This window comes from Tiliqua scincoides, chromosome 1 (assembly GCF_035046505.1).
Source record: "Tiliqua scincoides isolate rTilSci1 chromosome 1, rTilSci1.hap2, whole genome shotgun sequence".
NCBI lineage: Eukaryota > Metazoa > Chordata > Lepidosauria > Squamata > Scincidae > Tiliqua > Tiliqua scincoides.
Window position 1 is genome coordinate 267955534 of NC_089821.1, and position 18650 is coordinate 267974183.

An 18650-nucleotide genomic window follows, 5' to 3' on the forward strand; every position below is an offset into this window, starting at 1 on the left:
GGGATCAGACTGTATGTTTTATATTTGCACAATGACTCCTCAACCATCTATTTCAGTAGGGGCATTTATCAGGTGTTGTCGCAGCTGATAAATGCCCCAATTGAAATAGATAGTTGAAGATTCATTGTGCAAATATGTGCTTGGTTGTTAAGTGGTACAGTGGAAAGTGTTAATTAATAACTCTGTACACCCATAGAAGAAAGTTTTGATGTTATGAGACACAAAAACAACTATTTGTATAGATACAACAAAACCATGTGATAGTCAGATCTAAGTTTTGGTGTGCAGAATGTGTTCATTGCCTCATGACACTTTAGCTGGCCCATCTCCTCTCCAGACAGGAATATATAAAATCATTGCAAACTTATTTATTTACTTACTTAATTTGTACTCCACCTTTCTCATCAAAGGCGGCTTACAATAATAATTAAAAACACAATTAAAAATAAGATTTAAAAAACACATTAACAACAAGAACATTCTTAAAAGTAGCAATCAGATAAAATAGTTCATGAAATGTTAAGAGAAACCCTCTGGGTTCCTTCTCTTCCCCCCCCCCCCCATTATACTAGAATGTTACGCGTTGAGTTAGCCAGCCAATTGGTTGGGAGTTGATCAGTGGGGAAGTTGGAAAAAGGTAACCTTGTGATGTTTAAATTTTTTTGATCACGCCATAAAAACAATTTAGTAGAAGGTAGAGACTTCCAAGAAGCTTATCACTTACTTTACATTTGTAATAAAAGGAGCTCACAGTATGATGATTCTTCTTACCATTTTTGCTGGTTTTCAAGAACCGTGAAATGGAAGAGGGAGTTGAAAGACAACAACTCATTATCCCAGTACCATCAAGACCATCTAAGAATCCAGTACCATCCAAGAATGCTAGGGATTGAGAGAATCAGTAGAGGATACTTAAATATGAGGTTTTCCTGAAATGTCTATTTAAAATGCTGCTGGAAGCTTTTGACATAGTGTCTGTTCCATCTGCTATCTTGCCCCTCCCCCCATTTTGCGATATCCCAAAATGGGAATTATGTACAATCTTGCAAATTGTGGGATGTCAGAATGCAATTCAGTACTGCTAAGGAGCTTGTCTGGAAACTGGAGGATGTGGTGGGTCAAAAACAGGCCCAGATCCAATTGGAGGCTGCTCTGGGAAAGAAAGAAGAATGGCTGATCTGACCCCTCCCAGTTTAGTAACCAAAAGAGAAATCTAATCTGCATGGGGGGCGGGGCGGAGAGTTTCCTCTAAACAGCAATACAAATTAAAACTAGTTTTATTGATTGCAGCAAGGCATACCAACACTGAAGAAGCTATAGCTGCACTCCTGTACTCATTTACCTGGGAATGAGCTTTTTTAAACAAGGCCTTACTTGTGTGTGCGTATTGCACTGTAAGTTCCCTAGCACACACCCATTCTCAGGCATACTACTTAGGGTGCAGTCCTAACCCCTTATGTCAGTGCTTTCCAGGACTGAGGTAGCAGTGCTGATGCAGCTCTGAGGTAAGGGAACAAACATTTCCTTACTTTGGGGAGGCCTCCGTGAGTGACACCCACTGCAGGATGCAGCACATGTCCCATTGGCACCGCTATGCCAGTGCTGGAAAGTACTGGCATAAGGGGTTAGGATTGCTCCCATAGTCACTCAAAGCTGGACAGAAATCGACTAATAGTTACTCAGTCCAGATTGGGGAGAAGTACAGAGGTGGGATTCTTCTGTGTCTGCTCCTTGGGGTTTACCCTGTCCCCTTGGGGCAATCCCTTCTGGATTGGCTGTATATGCCACTCACTTTTTGTCTCTTGGGCTGGAAATTTCAGCTAGCTGACTCCTTTTGGGGGACGGGGCAGGGTTCCCTTGTCATGCTGCATTCCAGTCTTTTCTCTGTTTTTACGCAAGACTTTGGTTGATCAGGACCACCTTTCCTGGTCTTTTAGTGTCCCTTTCGCCTTGACAAAGTTTTGAGAGGTTTTGTTGTTGCTACTGAACTGACCTCCGTTGCCTCCTTTCTCCAGTGAGCCTTTTTGTTTTAACAACTTAAGAGTCTGTTAGCGTCCATCCTGATTTATATCTTTCACCTGACCAGTCTCTCACATTTACACACCTTCTAATTAGCAGCATTCGGAGGACTGTTGCTGTAAAGGAAAGGAGTCTAGTGCTTGATATGCAATATGCATTCATTATAGCACAACAAAAATACAGTATGTGCATCATCGTAAGTATTATAGGTTGTCAGACACTGAATAGTATATTAAAATGGAGCCTGCACTGTCAGAGGTGCCACAAGACTATCAATGGACCAGTATTGCGTGAGTGTTCGTGTTGGGGACAGATGCCCACAGGAGTCCCATTATGTGACCTCAAGAGCACAGGCAACACTATTGTGAAGTGTACACAGCAACAGACAGCAACTAATTTCCAGCCCTCTCCTCACTCAGTCATCACAGCTAGACAAGCATGTACTCTGCCAAGCATGTACTCAATTGGAAAATAGTCAATAGCAAAAATATGCAGTTATCCCTGAGAAACTGTTCTAGTTATACCCTGTTCAATGGGAAATATTCCAGTTACATCCTGATCAGTGTGACTTCCTTCCTCTTAGGACCTTATGTTTAGAGTCTAGACCGGGGTGCCCAAACCCCGGCCCTGGGGTCACTTGCGGCCCTCAAGGCCTCAGTGCGGCCCTCAGGGAGCCCCCAGTCTCCAATGGGCCTCTGGCCCTCAGGAGATTGTTGGAGCCCACACTGGCCCGACGCAACTGCTCTCAGCATGAGGGCAACTGTTTGACCTCTCGTGTGAGCTGTGGAATGAGGGCTCCCTCCGCTGATTGTTGTTTCACGTCTGTGATGCAGTAGTGGCAGCAAAGGAAAGGTTGGCCTTACTTTTGCAAGGCCTTTTATAGGCCATGAGCTATTGCAAGACCTTCATTAATTCATATAAGTTTATCTTTAATATATTCATTTTTGTAAACTTATGTAAATTTATTCAAATTTTAAATGTAAACTAATTCTTTTTTTCCCCGGCCCCCCAACACAGTGTCAGAGAGACAGTGTGGCCCTCCTGCCTAAAACTTTGGACACCCCTGCTCTAGACCTATCTTGACTGTCTAGTCAGCAACCTTCTTCCACATAGGAGCCAGGCATCAGTATGCATGTACATTTGATTCACATGTGTTCACCTTCCAGTTAGGCCATACAGCTAAGAAAAAAGATGGGCACAGCATAGATAGATGAATGCCCAGTCATAGAGTGATGCTGAAAGGAAGCTTCTGCCCTTGGTCTGTTGACAGTGTAAGCCTTACAGAGATAGAATTACAAACTCGAATTCTTTTTAGGACCACTTTGGGCTTGGTAGATACAGGTGAGCCCGTGTTATCCATGGGTTTGGTACCCATGGATTTCTTTATTCACGGGTTCCAAACTCAAGGGGGCACCTGGACCCTCTGAACATGACTGGAGTTGTGCTCCAGACTGCACCCTGCCTCCCTGTCCCTCAGAATGCCTGTTTCGGAGAAAAAGACATTACTTCCTGTTTCTCCGGGAAACTGGAAGTGACATTTTTATGCCCTTGTAAGGTATTCTGAGGCCCAGGGAAGCCCTGTGTTCCCCATGGCTCTAACTTTGTGGTAGAACACATAATTTGCATGCACAAATTCCTAGGTTTAGTTTCTGGCATATTCACTTAAGAGGATTTCAGAAGTAAGACACCTCTGAACCTGCGACTCTGGTGGGTCACTGCCAGCCTGTAGCTAGTATGGGAGCTAAACCTTGTAGAAAACTGTGCCAGGACCAAATGGACCAATGGCCTCAGTCAAAGGCAACTTTATATCTTCATATAGCTATAGTGATGAATAGTGCATACATTCCTCCACTTGCTTGGAAAGAAAAGAAAGAACAAAACCCCCCCAAAAAACATATTTTGCCCAACATGGAAAACAGCTTGTTTTTCCAAGCCTGTTTCAGACCCTGTTGTGCCCCTGCCCAGTGATGTAATAGGAAGAGTAGCAGGGTTTCGTCCATCCTGCAGAATACTTCCCCCACATATTTATCACTTATTTACTGTTCCTCAGCCTGACCTACATCAACAGAGTTGTTGTGAGGACAAAAGAAAAAACCATGTATAGCACCCCAAGCTCCTTGGAGGTAGGGTGGCATAAAAATGTGAATAAATAAATTTATCTTGCAGTTTTGGCAGTGACATCTCTCCCTTCTTTCCTCTCTGATGCCTTGCGAACTGCTATTGCTGAATTGTTTCTCTGGTTGTACTAGCCACTCTCAATACTGCTGAAAAATATAATTCCTAGGTTGCCTTGCATTTGGCATACAACTTTAGTAATGCATTAGGAACATGGTGGGGAAGGAGAGGAGGGAGCATCCCTTTGTTTTCCTGTTGCAGCTGCTGAAGCAGCAGGAAAAATATGGGAAGTTGGGGAAAGCTGGGTCCACAGATGAAAGGGCTTACATTTATCTCTAGTTTGGATTAAATTCGGAGCTGGGGCAGACCTTTAAGGTTGTAATGCTTGACTTGAATACTTGCCTTCTGAGAGTTTTCATCCAGCTTGATGCAGAAACAGCATAGAATATGGCCGATAAATCTGTCCATGATGTAGTCTTTGAACTTGAGACTACCTGTTTCATGTTTTTGATTTTTGATTTAAAAACTGGGAGAAGGAAGAGAAGGTAGGATGGTGGAGGTTCTGTGGAAACATCTTGGCTAAGGTAAGGGATAGAATAAGAAAGTTGTGAAAAACTATCACTAACGTTTTGTATGAAGAAATGAATGAGTTGTGTTCCAGCATAGAATGCGGGCAAGAAAGGGGCAAAGGCTGTGTTTTATACTGAAAGGTAGTTAGGTTCAGACCTACTTGAAGGCTGAGCTTTTGCCTTTGAATCCATCTTCTTGCCTCCTTCAACTGTGTGTAAATGGGGACAGTTGTAGGGGGACTCAGTATAAGGAACTCTTTGTATATGGGGAGGTGATTTCCTTTACTAATTACATTCAGTGTTTGAGATCTTTGGTTGAAAAGTGGTATAAAACAAGAATGGACTCTTAATGGCAAGAAATAGACTGTGGAGGTGGGAGCAGTGCTGGTCCTATTCTTGGGAGCTATGTCATCTGCCACGGGCTGTTCTTCAAAAATTTGAACTGAATGTGCGTGTTGTAGTTGCTCAGCTGTGCTAGAAAGCAACTTTTCGCATACTCAGGCACTTGTCTTTCCTGTTACTTTACTACAAATAATAAATCATTGTTAATCAGGAATAAGTTCTTAAATTTGGAGGGTGGTCTTGGAAAGTAAAGTACATTCAGAAGGAGGGTCCGGGTTAAAAAGAGGTTTGTGAGCTATTCAAAGCCAGAGTTGAGTTTTCATGGAATTATGTCCATAACAAATGTTGACTGCCTTGGTTTTATATCTTGTCAGCAAAATCAATTTGTTGCGGTGCAGACTAACATTTTGTATTCTATGCAGCTCATGGACCAAGATAAACACATATTCACCTGGTGACTTGGTTTGGGCCAAACTTGAAGGTCATCCTTGGTGGCCATGTCTTGTATACAACCATCCAACAGAAGGAATACTTTACAGGGGGAGAGGAAGAACTTCCCGCATCCATGTACAGTTTTTCGATGACAACCCATCAAGAGGCTGGGTTAGCATGAGATACATACGACCATACGCAGGTAAGAAGTACGATAACGGTGGAATGCAGTTGCCCTCACATCTTGGGCTGTTAATGCCACTGCACCTCACTAGGAAATGGGAGAAAATGCTTTGATTTTTCACTGGAAAGGTTAATCGTTTTTGTTTTAATAAGCTTTCAGTGATTTGATGACCCAGTTCTGACTCTAGTTACTTTGGTTTCAGTTTTTTCTCTGTTTTTAAAAGTTTTCTTTTGCTCTGTTATGTTGATTTAGTAGTTGATTTAGTAGCAACTACCAAGCAAGTAGTAGTTGCTTGGATTGAATTGTTTTTAAATGGAATTATTATTTAGATTATATGTTGTGTGTTGTATTTTTTTCTTTGTTGTCAGCTGCCTTGAGGTCCCCTTATAGTTAGAAAGATAGAATGCAAATCCCAAGATAATGAAATTAAATATGTTGTTAGCGGGCTGTCATTTGTTCCAGTTATACCAACCCCCCCCCCCCCCCCAGCATTTCAGCATTCCTGAGTAACATTGGGTATGTACTTGCCTGAATTTGGTTTCTGACAAGTTTCTATATGTTTGACAGGTTCTGCTGGAAGGGATACCCAGAGGGGAGGAATGTTTTACAGTTCAAGGCCTGAAATTAAAAGAGCAATGGAACTGGCAGATGCTGCGTTGCAAAAAGATAAAGATGAGCGACTTGACCTTGCAGTGTGTGATAAACCTTCAGAAAGTGAAGAGGAAGAAGAAGAGATGGAGGTAATTTTTAAAAAATAAAAAATAGTTGTTTTCCAAAAGAGATCAGAGAACAGAGAGACTTTCGTGCTTGTTAGATTAGGATTTTGTAGAGCCCTGTCCTTTAAGTGCTACAGTAGCCTCACAGCTATAGGCTGTTATGAACCGACCAGCTTGTGGCAGAACATAGATCTTGGAAAGGTACGTTTGAGGGAGAAATGCAACATACAAAACCCCTCTTCTTTTTATGTATTTTGTTTTGCTCAGGACTAGTCAGCAGCAGGTAGCTGTAAGGGCTTGAGATATAACATTCTGGGGAAATTTGAAGCTGCAGGAAAATATGTGCTGTGTTTTTTCTTTAAGTTTATTGCTTTGGAGTATAAAATGCATTATGTATAACGTAATTAGCACATAAATAAGTGTTTAGTAAAAGAGCACTTTTTCAAGTAGTGCTTGTTTTTACATTTAGCAAGTGGAGACGGCACATCGCAGTCCAGTGTAGTGTCTTTTCTCAGTGGCTGTTGCTGATGTTGCTTCTGCATCATTTTGATTGTGATCCCTGTTGGTCAGGGAGTCATTTAGTTTATTTGATTTATTCTGTAAAGGCTTTCATCTTTTTTGTTGAAAAATATATAAATTCCATAGCCCACCAAGAGGCTTGCTGCTGCTCTGTAGCCTGCTCTTGGTGCAGGCTACAGAGAACCATCATTCAGCTACTACCTTTTTCCACTACCTGAACCTCAGGAGCCTATCTTTGTTTGCTTTCCTAGCTTTCTTCCCCTTTCCCGCTATGCTAAAACCCCCGGTTCTTCAACTTCAGATCCCCTGGGTACCCTTTTGATTTCTCTATGTACCTTTCTTCCCCCTTTCTCTTTGCTTGTGCTTTCATGCATCACCTTTCCTTTTAAGGATTTTGTCTACTTTTTTCTATTGCAACAGCTTATGTTTAGAGCCTAGCAGTGTGAATGGCTAAGGGCGCAGTCCTAGCCAACTTTTCAGCACCAAGGGAAGCACAATGCAGCTCCGAGTTAAGGGAACAAACATTCCCTTATCCTGAGGAGGTCTCCATGACTGCAGGATTCCCCAACTGCAGGATGTAGCACATGCCCGACTGGCACAGTTATGCCAGCGCTGGAAAGTTTGTTAGGATTACACCCTTAGTTAATAAATTCCTTTTTATTTTTTGATCTCCCACCTCAGTTTGTAAAACCATCTCTATAATAAAGGTTGGTTTGCCTCCCTTGTCCTCCTCTGTTGACACATCAGGTTGTGCCATTGGCCACTGCATGGTGCTCTGGCACATGGAATAGGCTTCTTCTGTAGTCTTATGTTAATGTGTGTTACATTTGACATACATAGCTGTATTCACACATTTCTGTGTGAACAACTGTGTCTGGGTTCATTTTTAATGGGCAGCAGTCTATGTACACAGCTTGTAACCTGCATTGAACAGGATGCATGAATAACAGTGCAAGTTTAATGCGTGAGATGCATTTGCATCAGTTCAGGAGGGGGGTTATGATAGAGGCATTCTTCATGAACAGAAAATTAGACAGTGATTTAGAAGATATTTCAGCAAAAAAAGCAACTGTTGCAACACCATAAACCTCTAGTTTATCCTCCTGCACTGTTAACAAAACCACGACTATTCATTTTTGTCAAATGCACCATTTAGCAGGAAAGCTGTTTTTAGGCTGGGCACACATTTGCCATTGACCTGCTGGTTGCAGTGTTAGTTTGTTTAACTATCAGATGGTCTTTCAAACACCCAATTTTATACTTTTTGACTTGTTCTTTTTTTATGCAGGTGAGCGATGAGGGTGAAGATTTTGACACAGCGAAAAGTAGAAATAAAAGAATAGCTGGGAGAAGGCAGCATACTGGAAGAACCAAAAGGAGAAAAGTTGTAATTGATTCAGACAGTGACAATGAGGGTTCAGACAAGGAGTTTAACCCAGAAGAAATCAGCAGTGATGAAAATAGCATTGAAGCATATGACAGTGAGGTGTCTGACAATGATCGAGATGGTCCTGCTAAAGTCCCCCCCCCTAAACAAACACAGGAAAAGGTGATCAAACCTCCACCGAAAGACAGTTTTAGAAACAACCAACCTGAGGCCCCCAGAAGAGAAATAAATCTTTCTGAGATCAGGTTTAATCTAGCATCTTATTCAGCACCTGAATCCTTTGATTATCAATCAAATATGAATGGAAGAGACACTGGCGATCCTGTTGTGTGGGAACATGATAAAATTGACTGGCTTCAGGATGGTAAAAGGAGAGATGGTCGTCGGAGGCGACAAAATGATCCAGATTATGATCCAAGTACCCTCTTTGTGCCTGAGGACTACCTTAAAAACTGCACCCCAGGAATGCGGAAATGGTGGGAGCTGAAGGGTCAGAATTTTGACTCTCTGATTTTTTATAAAGTTGGGAAGTTCTATGAGCTGTACCATATGGATGCTGTTGTTGGTGCTAACAAGCTGGGACTATCTTTTATGAAAGGCACTTGGGCCCATGCAGGCTTTCCAGAAATACAGTTTGATAAATACTCTCATGATATAGTCCAGTTTGGTTACAAAGTTGTTCGTGTGGAGCAGATGGAGACTCCAGAGATGATGGAAGCCCGCTGTAGATCTATGGTTCACCCAACAAAATTTGACAGGGTTGTACGCCGAGAAGTATGCAGGATAATTTCCAAAGGAACTGAAACCTTCAGTATTATGGATAGTGACTTTGTGGAGACCCACAACAGGTATCTCATCTGCATAAAAGAAAAAGTTGATTATTCTGCTAACCTCTGTCGCACCTATGGGGTTTGCTTTGTTGACACTACAGTGGGAAAGTTTTATGTAGGTCAGTTCGCAGATGACCGCTACTGTTCAAGGCTTAGAACTCTTTTGGCTCATTACATTCCTGTGCAGGTCCTTTTTGAACGAGGCAACCCCTCATCAGAAACACAAAAGATACTCAAAGATTTGCTTTCCTCTACTGTCCAAGAAGGTTTGATTGCTGGCTCCCAGTTCTGGAATGCATCCAAAACATTAAAAACTCTAATTGAAGAAGACTATTTCCAGGACAGGGAAGACAAAGGTAGCCTCATTCTACCCCCAGTACTCAAATCAATGACTGCAGAAAGTGACTCACTAGGGCTTACTCCTAGGGAAAATAGCGAGCTTGCTCTCTCTGCTCTTGGTGGCTGTGTCTTCTACCTTAAAAAATGCATTATTGATCAAGAGCTCTTGACATTGGCAAAATTTGAAGAATATATTCCTGTGGACGTTGATATTGCAAAAGAACCAGAGTCAAGTAATCTCTTTGCTAAAACTAGTCAGCGGATGGTGCTTGATGGTGTGACTTTAGTGAATTTGGAAATTCTGCAGAATGGAACCACTGGATCAGTAGAAGGCACATTGCTGGAAAAGCTTGACACTTGTTGTACACCTTTTGGAAGAAGACTTCTGAAACAGTGGCTCTGTGCACCATTGTGTAATCCTTCTGCTATCAATGATCGCCTGGATGCAGTTGAAGACCTCTTAGCTGAGGCTGCCAAAATGTCTGAAATTGGTGACCTTCTGAAAAAACTCCCAGACCTTGAAAGACTCTTGAGCAAAATCCACAGTATTGGTTCATCACTTAAAAACCAGACCCATCCAGATAACAGGGCTATTTTCTTTGAGGAGTCTCGGTACAGTAAGAAGAAGATCATAGACTTCTTGTCTGCGCTAGAAGGGTTTGAAGTGATAATGGAAATTATTTCAATTTTGGAAGATATTGTTGATGGTTTTGCATCCAAAACACTTAGACAAATAGTGACACTCAAATCTAAAGATAACACGGGCTGTTTCCCAGACTTGAAAGCAGAACTTAAAAGGTGGGAGACAGCTTTTGATCACAAAACTGCACGGAAGACTGGTGTAGTTAATCCAAAGACTGGGTTTGATGTTGGTTATGATAAGGCACTTGCAGATATAAGTGATGTGGAGGAGCGCCTTCGTCAGTATTTAGAAAAGCAGCGTAAACAACTTGGCTGCAAAGCCATGATGTATTGGGGAGCAGGGAGGAACAGATATCAAATGGAGATTGCAGAGACTGCAGTGCCACAGAACTTGCCTGATGAATATGTGTTGAAGTCTAGCAGAAAGGGCTATAAACGTTACTGGACTAAAGACATAGAGAAAATGTTGACTGAGATCATTAGTGCTGAAGAGCGAAGGGATGCAGCTCAGAAAGATTGCATGAAAAGGTTATTCTACAACTTTGATCAGAAGAGCAAAGACTGGCAAGCAGCAGTAGAATGCATTGCAGTTCTGGGTATGCATTTTTCTTCAGTAGCATACACAAATAAGTGGTGTCTCTTTAACTGTTTAAATATCTTAGGCCAAGACTTGCTAGGAAGCTGAGACTTGCAGAGGAATTGTATCTAGCTCTGCAGTCTTTTGTTGCTTCACTAGTAAAGAAAGAAATTTGTTATCAGAAGTTCTATTATAGTTTTTTGGGCTTTCTCTGTAACATCCTAGCTATCAAGTATGTATGCTCCTAAGTGAAGTGCTCATATTTCTAGTTGGTGATCTACCTTCAAAGTGGTTGGATTGTTATGACAAGACTTCTCAATCTCAGATGCCTGTCTCAAGAATAGAATGTCATCTAAGAATAGGGTTTTCTAAATCTTGTAAGTTTTATGTTGCCAACTAAACTCATACACAACTGTGAGTAGTAGAACATGCTTTATAGCCCTCTCTGCATGTATTGTGAATATGGAAAGTAGGGAAAAGAGTCCCAGTTGCGGTACAGGGAAGGTGTTTGGTTCCCTGCTTGTGCAGGGAATGGCACTCCGCAAAGGCAATTCTATGCACTGATCAACATAGTGATATTTATATAATCATCAAATGTGTGGTCATGTAACAGCTACAGGTGGAGGAGCTATCTTTCATTTTGTGTATACAGAAAAAGGAACTAAACTAACTCACTGGGATTTGCTTTTGATTTCTTAGATGTCTTACTGTGTCTCGCGCGATACAGTCAAGGATGTGATGGACCATTGTGCCGACCCGTAATTGTGCTGCCAGAGAAGAATACGTCACCCTTTCTGGAACTGAAAAGTTCTTGTCATCCATGTGTTACAAATACATCCTTTGGAGATGACTTCATCCCTAATGATATCCTGTTAGGTGTAGAGAATGAAATGACAGGCTCCCAGAACAAGGCTCGTTGTGTTCTAGTGACTGGCCCAAACATGGGAGGCAAATCTACTCTCATGAAACAGGTGATTATTGAGCAAAACACCTTAGCAGCACCATTTATAAGCTTAACTCTCTAGTTCCTGAACTGTATGGACTGCTGCATTTGGTACTGGTAAGGATTTTCTTACTCCAGTTGCTGCAGATTGGGTGACACTGGGGTTTTTTCACCTGTACCATGTGGCTTTGCTTGGTTGCTATCATGGTGTTAGATTGGAGATAAGACTGGAAAGTGGATAGTCCTAGCTTGTGTGAGAAGTTGGACTAGATGGCCTCTTGGACTCTCACAACTCCAGATCTCTGTGTATAAATGCATGTATTTTATATCTTTCTAAAACTGACAACAACATATGAGGTGAGATGCAGAATCATCCAGTTGAAGAAATATTTGCAAATGCATTTAAAATGGAAATAGACTCTGGCAGCCTGATACTCTTGGGTTTACCCCCTGTGTTCTAGCCTTACCACCAGCTCAGGATGTTACAAAAAGTGCTGTATGGCACTTTGGTGCCAGCGTTGGAGATAAACAGGTTTTTCTCTCATTGTCTCTAAAAATGCCTTGGAACAAAGACCCAACTTCTCCCTCTACACCTGTAGCAAGCCTGGAAAGAAGGAGAGGTGGGATCTCTGAGGATGACAAAAATGTGGGGTAAAATGGCTGTGTGTCCCCCCCCAATCCACTTGCCTTTTTAGTTCTGTCTAGCCGGCACATTGGGCTTACTTGCCAGGGGGCACTGACCCCGGGCAAACAAAATAGTTGTTACCAGTACATATGTTCCTTTTCTAAAACAAGGCTATTTATGTTCCCTTCCTCCCTTGTGCCTGACAAAGATGCAACTCTTTTTTTCGTCTAGTAAAGCTCGGTGGTCCTGATAAAATTGTTGTTTAAAAAAAAATGGGTGCCAGGGCTAAAATGTTTGGGAACCAAACTACTGTACTAGCTGATTCTGTGTTTCCACAGTAGCATTGTGGCCATAAGCATTTTTAACCTGCCTACTAATACCCATTAGAGTTTCTACACAACTTGAGGTAGCCTGAGGTGAAATAACTCAGTATTAAATGTAAAGGTTGAGATGATATGTCCCACTGGCAATATAACTTCATAGAGATTTGGGAGGTAGGGCAGGCTTTCACTGTAAGAATTAAAAGCACAAACCTGTTCTTTGAAGATGTTCATATGGTCTGGTGGTGCATCTATAGACTTCATGAGGCTAAAGTTGGAGGAGGTGAGAGGAGAGGTGCTTCTGTTTTTGTTTTGGATCTAAACAGTACAGGAAAGTGAATTGAGTTCTCTAATGTCTCTTGACTTTGTTCTTTCGCAGACTGGCCTTTTAGTAATAATGGCTCAGCTGGGATGCTTTGTACCTGCTGAATCTTTCCGACTTACTCCTGTTGATAGAGTGTTCACTAGACTGGGAGCTTCAGATAGAATTACGTCAGGTAAGTTTTTCTTTGAAATGCTAAGGCAAAGCTGGAGGCAAAAAGACTTTTGCATGCAGTTTTTTTAGGTGTGGTGTAAGCAACTTTCCTGAGAAATATAAAAATCATCACTCCTAAAGGAATATTTACGTACAGAACAATGTGTTCTAATTTTTGGAGTTTTACGTTTTGTCACCAGGAACCATGTATACTGCCCTGAGCTCCTTGGAGGAAGGGTGGTGTAAAAAATGTGAAAAACAAATAAAAGGTTATCATGAACCCAGAGGGGTTAGTTTTTGACCTTTTGAGGATGGAACCATTTTACTTGCTTACTGATCTGTAAACTTTGAACTTTTTTTTGTTGAAAAGTGATATTTAAATATTCTTAATTATTAGGATAACCTGTTCCTGCTTTGCTCTTATCACAGAATAGTAAGGCTTAAGTGGGGGGTGAGTTGTATACACATTCACTCCTTGTAAGGATTTGCTGATTGAAAAAAATATTAATACCAATATTTTCAGGTTGGGCATTTGGAGTATTTCTTTTAGCCAGAGAGGCTATGAAAATATCAACTTATTAAACAGAAGCATTATTATTAAATGACTAAACATAGCCTAAAAAGAACCTTGGAAATTAGAAAAATGGATGTGCATTCTATGAAATAAAAGTTGCACGTTTCTGAAGGGTTACTCAACTAGTGTGCTTCAATAGTTAGTGTATTGAGCTTAAAGGAAACTTGGGACCCAATCCTATCCGACTGTCCAGCACCTATGCAGCCATGCTAATGGGGAATGTGCTGCGTCCTGTGGTGGTGGCGGTGCCTCCTCAAGTTAGGAGAACATTTGTTCTGTTACCTTGGGACTGCATTGTGGGTGCATCAGCGCTGAATAGGTTTGGGCCCTTAGCCTTTATATAAACGATGTATATTCCATCACTTAATCATGCTAATTCATGAGGCAGTTAACAACTATATTTTAAAAAATCACAGTAAGGTGTGGGTTTGTTTTTAAAATGTGTTTATAGTGGTTTTCTGAAACCCGATTTCTGTTTAACATGACTTGGTTAGAATGAACAAGATGGCAATGACGTTGTACTTACCTTTTGATCAGTTGTTTCTGCAAGTGTGTTATGTGTTTTTGGAAAAAATTGTTTTTGTGTTTTGACAACCTTTTTTCCCCTACCAGGAGAGAGTACGTTTTTTATTGAGCTGAGTGAGACTTCCAGTATACTGAGGCATGCAACAGAGCATTCTCTTGTTCTCATGGATGAATTAGGTATTTAAATTAGTTATGGAGAAAACATTTTGTTATCCTGCTATGTTGCTATAAAAAAGACATTGTGAGCTACTGGCCATCAGTATTCCCTCTCTAAAGGGTCTGCATGCCCCTGCAACAGCTGCATGATGTAACAACCCTGCCTCTGGATGGTCAGCAGTTACAACTTCAGGTAATTGCTGACCTTCCAGATTACTGAGCTTTGGTGCTTGGTTGGACTGTGCACTGTAGAGGGAGCACTGCTGGCCCTGTCTGTTGCCAGTTGCTGAATGGTGGTCTGCAGCTGCTTTCAGAGATCTGCACCCTATTCAAAAAGGGCTACAGATAAACAAGAACCTGCCTGTGTGGTGTCCATGTATCAGTGATCTATTTAAATCCAGCTGGCTGTTAGCAAGCAATGAACATGCCAGTGCAATGGCAGCCTAGCTTCAGATCCCTCCCCTGGAATACCCTCCCACCGCCCTCTTCCAGCCCCTGTGTTGCTCTGTGCTTTATTCACCTCTGCTTGCGGCCAGGGGTTTGGATACAATCCTGATGGGATGGCGCAGGCCTTCCTGTTGGCACAGCTTACTCTAGAACAGTGGTTCTCACACATTTAGCACCGGGACCCATTTTTTAGAATGAGAATCTGTCAGGACCCACCAGAAGTGATGCCATGACCAGAAGGGACATCAAGCAGGAAATTTTTCAACAATCCCAGGCTGCAATCCTACCCACACTTCCTCAGGAGTAAGTCCCATTTACTATCATATACATAGTAGCTTGTTAACAGTACAGGTCAGTAACGTTTCCCGAAATGGAGTCACATACCATGGTAGTATCAAGTCTAATATATTAAAAATAGAAATGAGCGGGGACCCACCTGAAATTGGCTTGTGATCTACCTAGTGAATCCCGAGGCATGGTTTGAGAAACACTGCTCTAGAGTCAACATATAGGTGCTTTACAGCACATTTGTGACACTAGAACAGTTCAGTGACTGATCCTTTGGCTGAGGGCCTCAGTAGGATTGCGGTGACAATGATAAAGGTTTCAACAGGACAGCATGTATTATGCTATGTTCATGTTTTCATTACTTTAATATAAAGCTATCGTATGCCTCTTACATATGGAGAAAATAATTGTTGTGATGTAGTGGCACTTCTTTCAGCTTTAAATGAATGTGTTCTGAGACCTAGCCCATAAAAAAGTGTAAGCTCTGAATGTGCATTTGAGAGCTTTCTGTGTAGTGTAGCTGCAAACATGTCTCCAGCAGTAATGAAGGAACAAAACAAGTTGCGTATCTGCAATTGGTAGTCCAAGTCATCTGTGCACTCACATTGAGTGGAAGCTTTTTGAATTCTCATGCATCCCTCCTTTCAACAAGGCAGTTTCAGTCAGAAGTTAGAGTGACAGTTGCGTAGCTGAGGGGGGAATCACAGGAACCCAGCTGGCATTCTTCTAGGGGCAGCAATGCCGCCCTTGTTGTGGCAACACTGTCACCTTGGTCCTCCCCCCCGGAGCAAGGCTGCCTACAGAAGCGGTTGGACTTGCTCTGAGTGGCGCAGTCATGATAAGAATGACTGGGGAATGAGCAGGAGAACCTGCCTGCCCGCATGGTCATTCTTGGAGTCCATCAGAGTGAAACCAGCCACTTCTTCCCAGGTCCCTGGCTTCATGTTGGCTGTGCCAAGAGGCTGTGGAGGGGGGGGTGCAGGAGAACCTGCCCACCCCTGCAGCCTATAGGAGCGAAAAAGTGGCTGGCTTTGCACTTGAAGTAATTGCAGCAGGCAGTGATATGACCACAATTACCGCAGACACTCACCTATAAGTCGACCCCACAGATAAGTCGAGGGTAGGTCTTGATAAGTCAAGGGCAGGCCAACAATCATGGAATTTTCTATGACCCTCGGATAAGTTGGAAGTTAAACTTAGAGGGGTGTCTGACTATAGTTTTGTCTGATTTTACCCCAGGCCAGATCCTGAAAAATAACCTACCACTAATTGTTACCTAAGAACTGTAGCCTCTAATTTATTAAAAACATAGTAAAAGATCATAAAATACATTTTTATTCTTTTTAAATTCGGTCTTCACCACCTTTTTGTAAACACTATCAGAATAAGTGCACTGTAAACAACATACCAGTAAAGCAGTGGTTCCCAACCTGGTATTCATGTACTCCCAGGGACACTCAACAGGACCTTTAGGGGTACTTGAAAAAGAATGGAATAATGGTAGAAAAAGGCAGGTCATGCTCCAGAATACCTTGCAAGGACCAGGAAGGGAGGTAGCTAGTTGGCTTTGAAAGCCCCACCAACAGCTAGTTTTTGGTCATCAATTCATGTATGAACCAGTGATTGAAAGCCAGCACAGTAAAAAGGCTGAAACATAATATGGAAAGTGATCAATCACCCAGAATTTCTCAGCACACTTCTGGTGCAAAACAGTGCTAAGGCAGAGTCTTCTGTTCCTCGGACACAGGGGTGTCTAAAGTTTTTGGCAGGAGGGCCACATAGTCTCTCTGACACTGTGTTGTGGGCCAGGGGGAAAAATAATTAATTTACATTTCAAATTTGAATAAATTTACATAAGTTTACATAAATGAATATATTAAAGATGAACTTATATGAATGAAGGTCTTGCAATAGTTCAAGGCCTATAAAAGGCCTTGCACAAAGCAGGACTGGCCTTTCCTTTGCTGCAGCTACTGCATCACAGACCTGAAACAACAAGCAGTGGAGAAAGCCCTCATCTCACTGCTCACGTGAGAGGTCAAACAGTCGCCCTCACGCTGAGAGCAGTTGCATCGAGCTAGTGTGGGCTCAGACAAATCTCCGGAGGGCCAGAGGCTCATTGGAGACTGGGGGCTCCCTGAGGGCCACATTGAGAGGCCTTGAGGGCTGGCCGCAAGTGGCCCCAGGGCCGGGGTTTGGGCACCCCTGCTCAAACAGATATAAAGAGAAAACACTGTGATGAATATGAAGTCTGGGTTTTCATAAAGAGGAGATGAGGCCTTGTATTATTACAAACATTTTGCTAATATGAAGGGTACAATTTATTATTGCCAAGGGATATGCAAGTGAAAAAGGTTGGCAACCACTGCAGGAGAACCATGAATCAAATCCACCTTTAAGGTGTCTGGTGTGTTAAGCCAGAAGCTCTACATACAACCCATAACACATAACTGAGAGTGTGTAATTCAATTCACAGCAGAGAGATGCAGCTGCATATATTTGCAACCCTTTTTACTCAGAAGTAGACCCACTGCTTTCCATGGGTGTTATTCTTAAGTAGTGCTGCATTGAATTGTAGCTTCAAATGGAAAGGTGATCCCATCCTGGTGTTGAAAAAAAAAAGACCTCTGCCAAATGCAAAGCCTTTGCAAAAGGGAATCAGGTTGCAGCAGCAAAAGGGAACGGAGGGGATTAAAAGGTTAACTTTGGCTGGAACGTCCCAGGAAAGTAACTATAGCAACTAACCAGCTGCCTGCCTAAGCTTAGCAGAGAAATGCCCTCTGATTGACCTGGAGATAAGGCGAAGTGAGAATTGGAGCTTGATTACTTGGCAAAAATTTCAGGTACTATACCTGAGTATCTACGGTACTAGTACTATGGCGGCTGGCAGACCTGCATGCCCAAGGGCAGCACAGCAGTCAGCATGTGGGTAGTGAGCGCCTTGCTTGGTTCCTTCTAACCTCTCTACTACCAGGGGAAAGGATCTACTCAAGGGGGAAGAATAGGTAGGTAATGTGACTGCACAGATGACCATTGAAGACACCAATTACAGCTAAGGAACCAATTTTTCTTTGGAATGGTCTCTGTTCATTCACACTAATGGAATACCAGCAAGCTTGCATACCCTGAAATGACTGCTGGTATTGCTTAAAGAATCCTTGAAGAACCAACCATCTAAAGGTTTGTCAAAGATCTTAAGTTGCTAGCATACCATCTGGGAAGAGACACTGCTGCTGCATGCCAGAGGGGAAGGGGGATAGAAAGAGGAGCGCTCATTGGAACATCGCAGGCGGGGAGGGGAAAGGCAGTGTGACTCACACTGCTGGCATGAGATGGAATTCCTGGGCTTGCGTCCCGTCAGTCATTGAGCCCAGTGGCGCAACACACTACTGGACTCTAGCACATGTGCACTGTTCATGCAATCCCTTCGCGTTGCGGCAACTACTTCTGAAAGGGAAGATGGCATGTCCTGGACTGCAGCAGGTGACGGTGGTAAATGGCTACATCCCCCCATAATCACTACATAATATAGTACATAATCACTACATCCCCCCTTTATTTATTTCTGAGATAGCATTTATGAAGCAAGTGTATGAAACAAGGTGTTTATGAAGCAAGTGTAGGCC

The 18650-nt window shown here is 42.4% G+C and overlaps 1 protein-coding gene across 2 annotated transcripts in view; it reads left to right on the plus strand.

The window, feature by feature from the left end:
* Positions 1 to 18650, plus strand: part of MSH6 (mutS homolog 6) — a 32265-nt gene that overhangs the window by 1140 nt on the left and 12475 nt on the right. For both annotated transcript variants that reach the window (XM_066625704.1, XM_066625695.1), the window contains exons 2-7: positions 5468 to 5679; positions 6229 to 6401; positions 8185 to 10690; positions 11371 to 11642; positions 12939 to 13056; positions 14221 to 14310. In XM_066625704.1, the coding sequence (XP_066481801.1) occupies positions 5655 to 5679; positions 6229 to 6401; positions 8185 to 10690; positions 11371 to 11642; positions 12939 to 13056; positions 14221 to 14310 (3184 nt within the window). In that variant the 5' untranslated portion in view covers positions 5468 to 5654. The remainder of the gene's footprint in view (positions 1 to 5467; positions 5680 to 6228; positions 6402 to 8184; positions 10691 to 11370; positions 11643 to 12938; positions 13057 to 14220; positions 14311 to 18650) is intronic.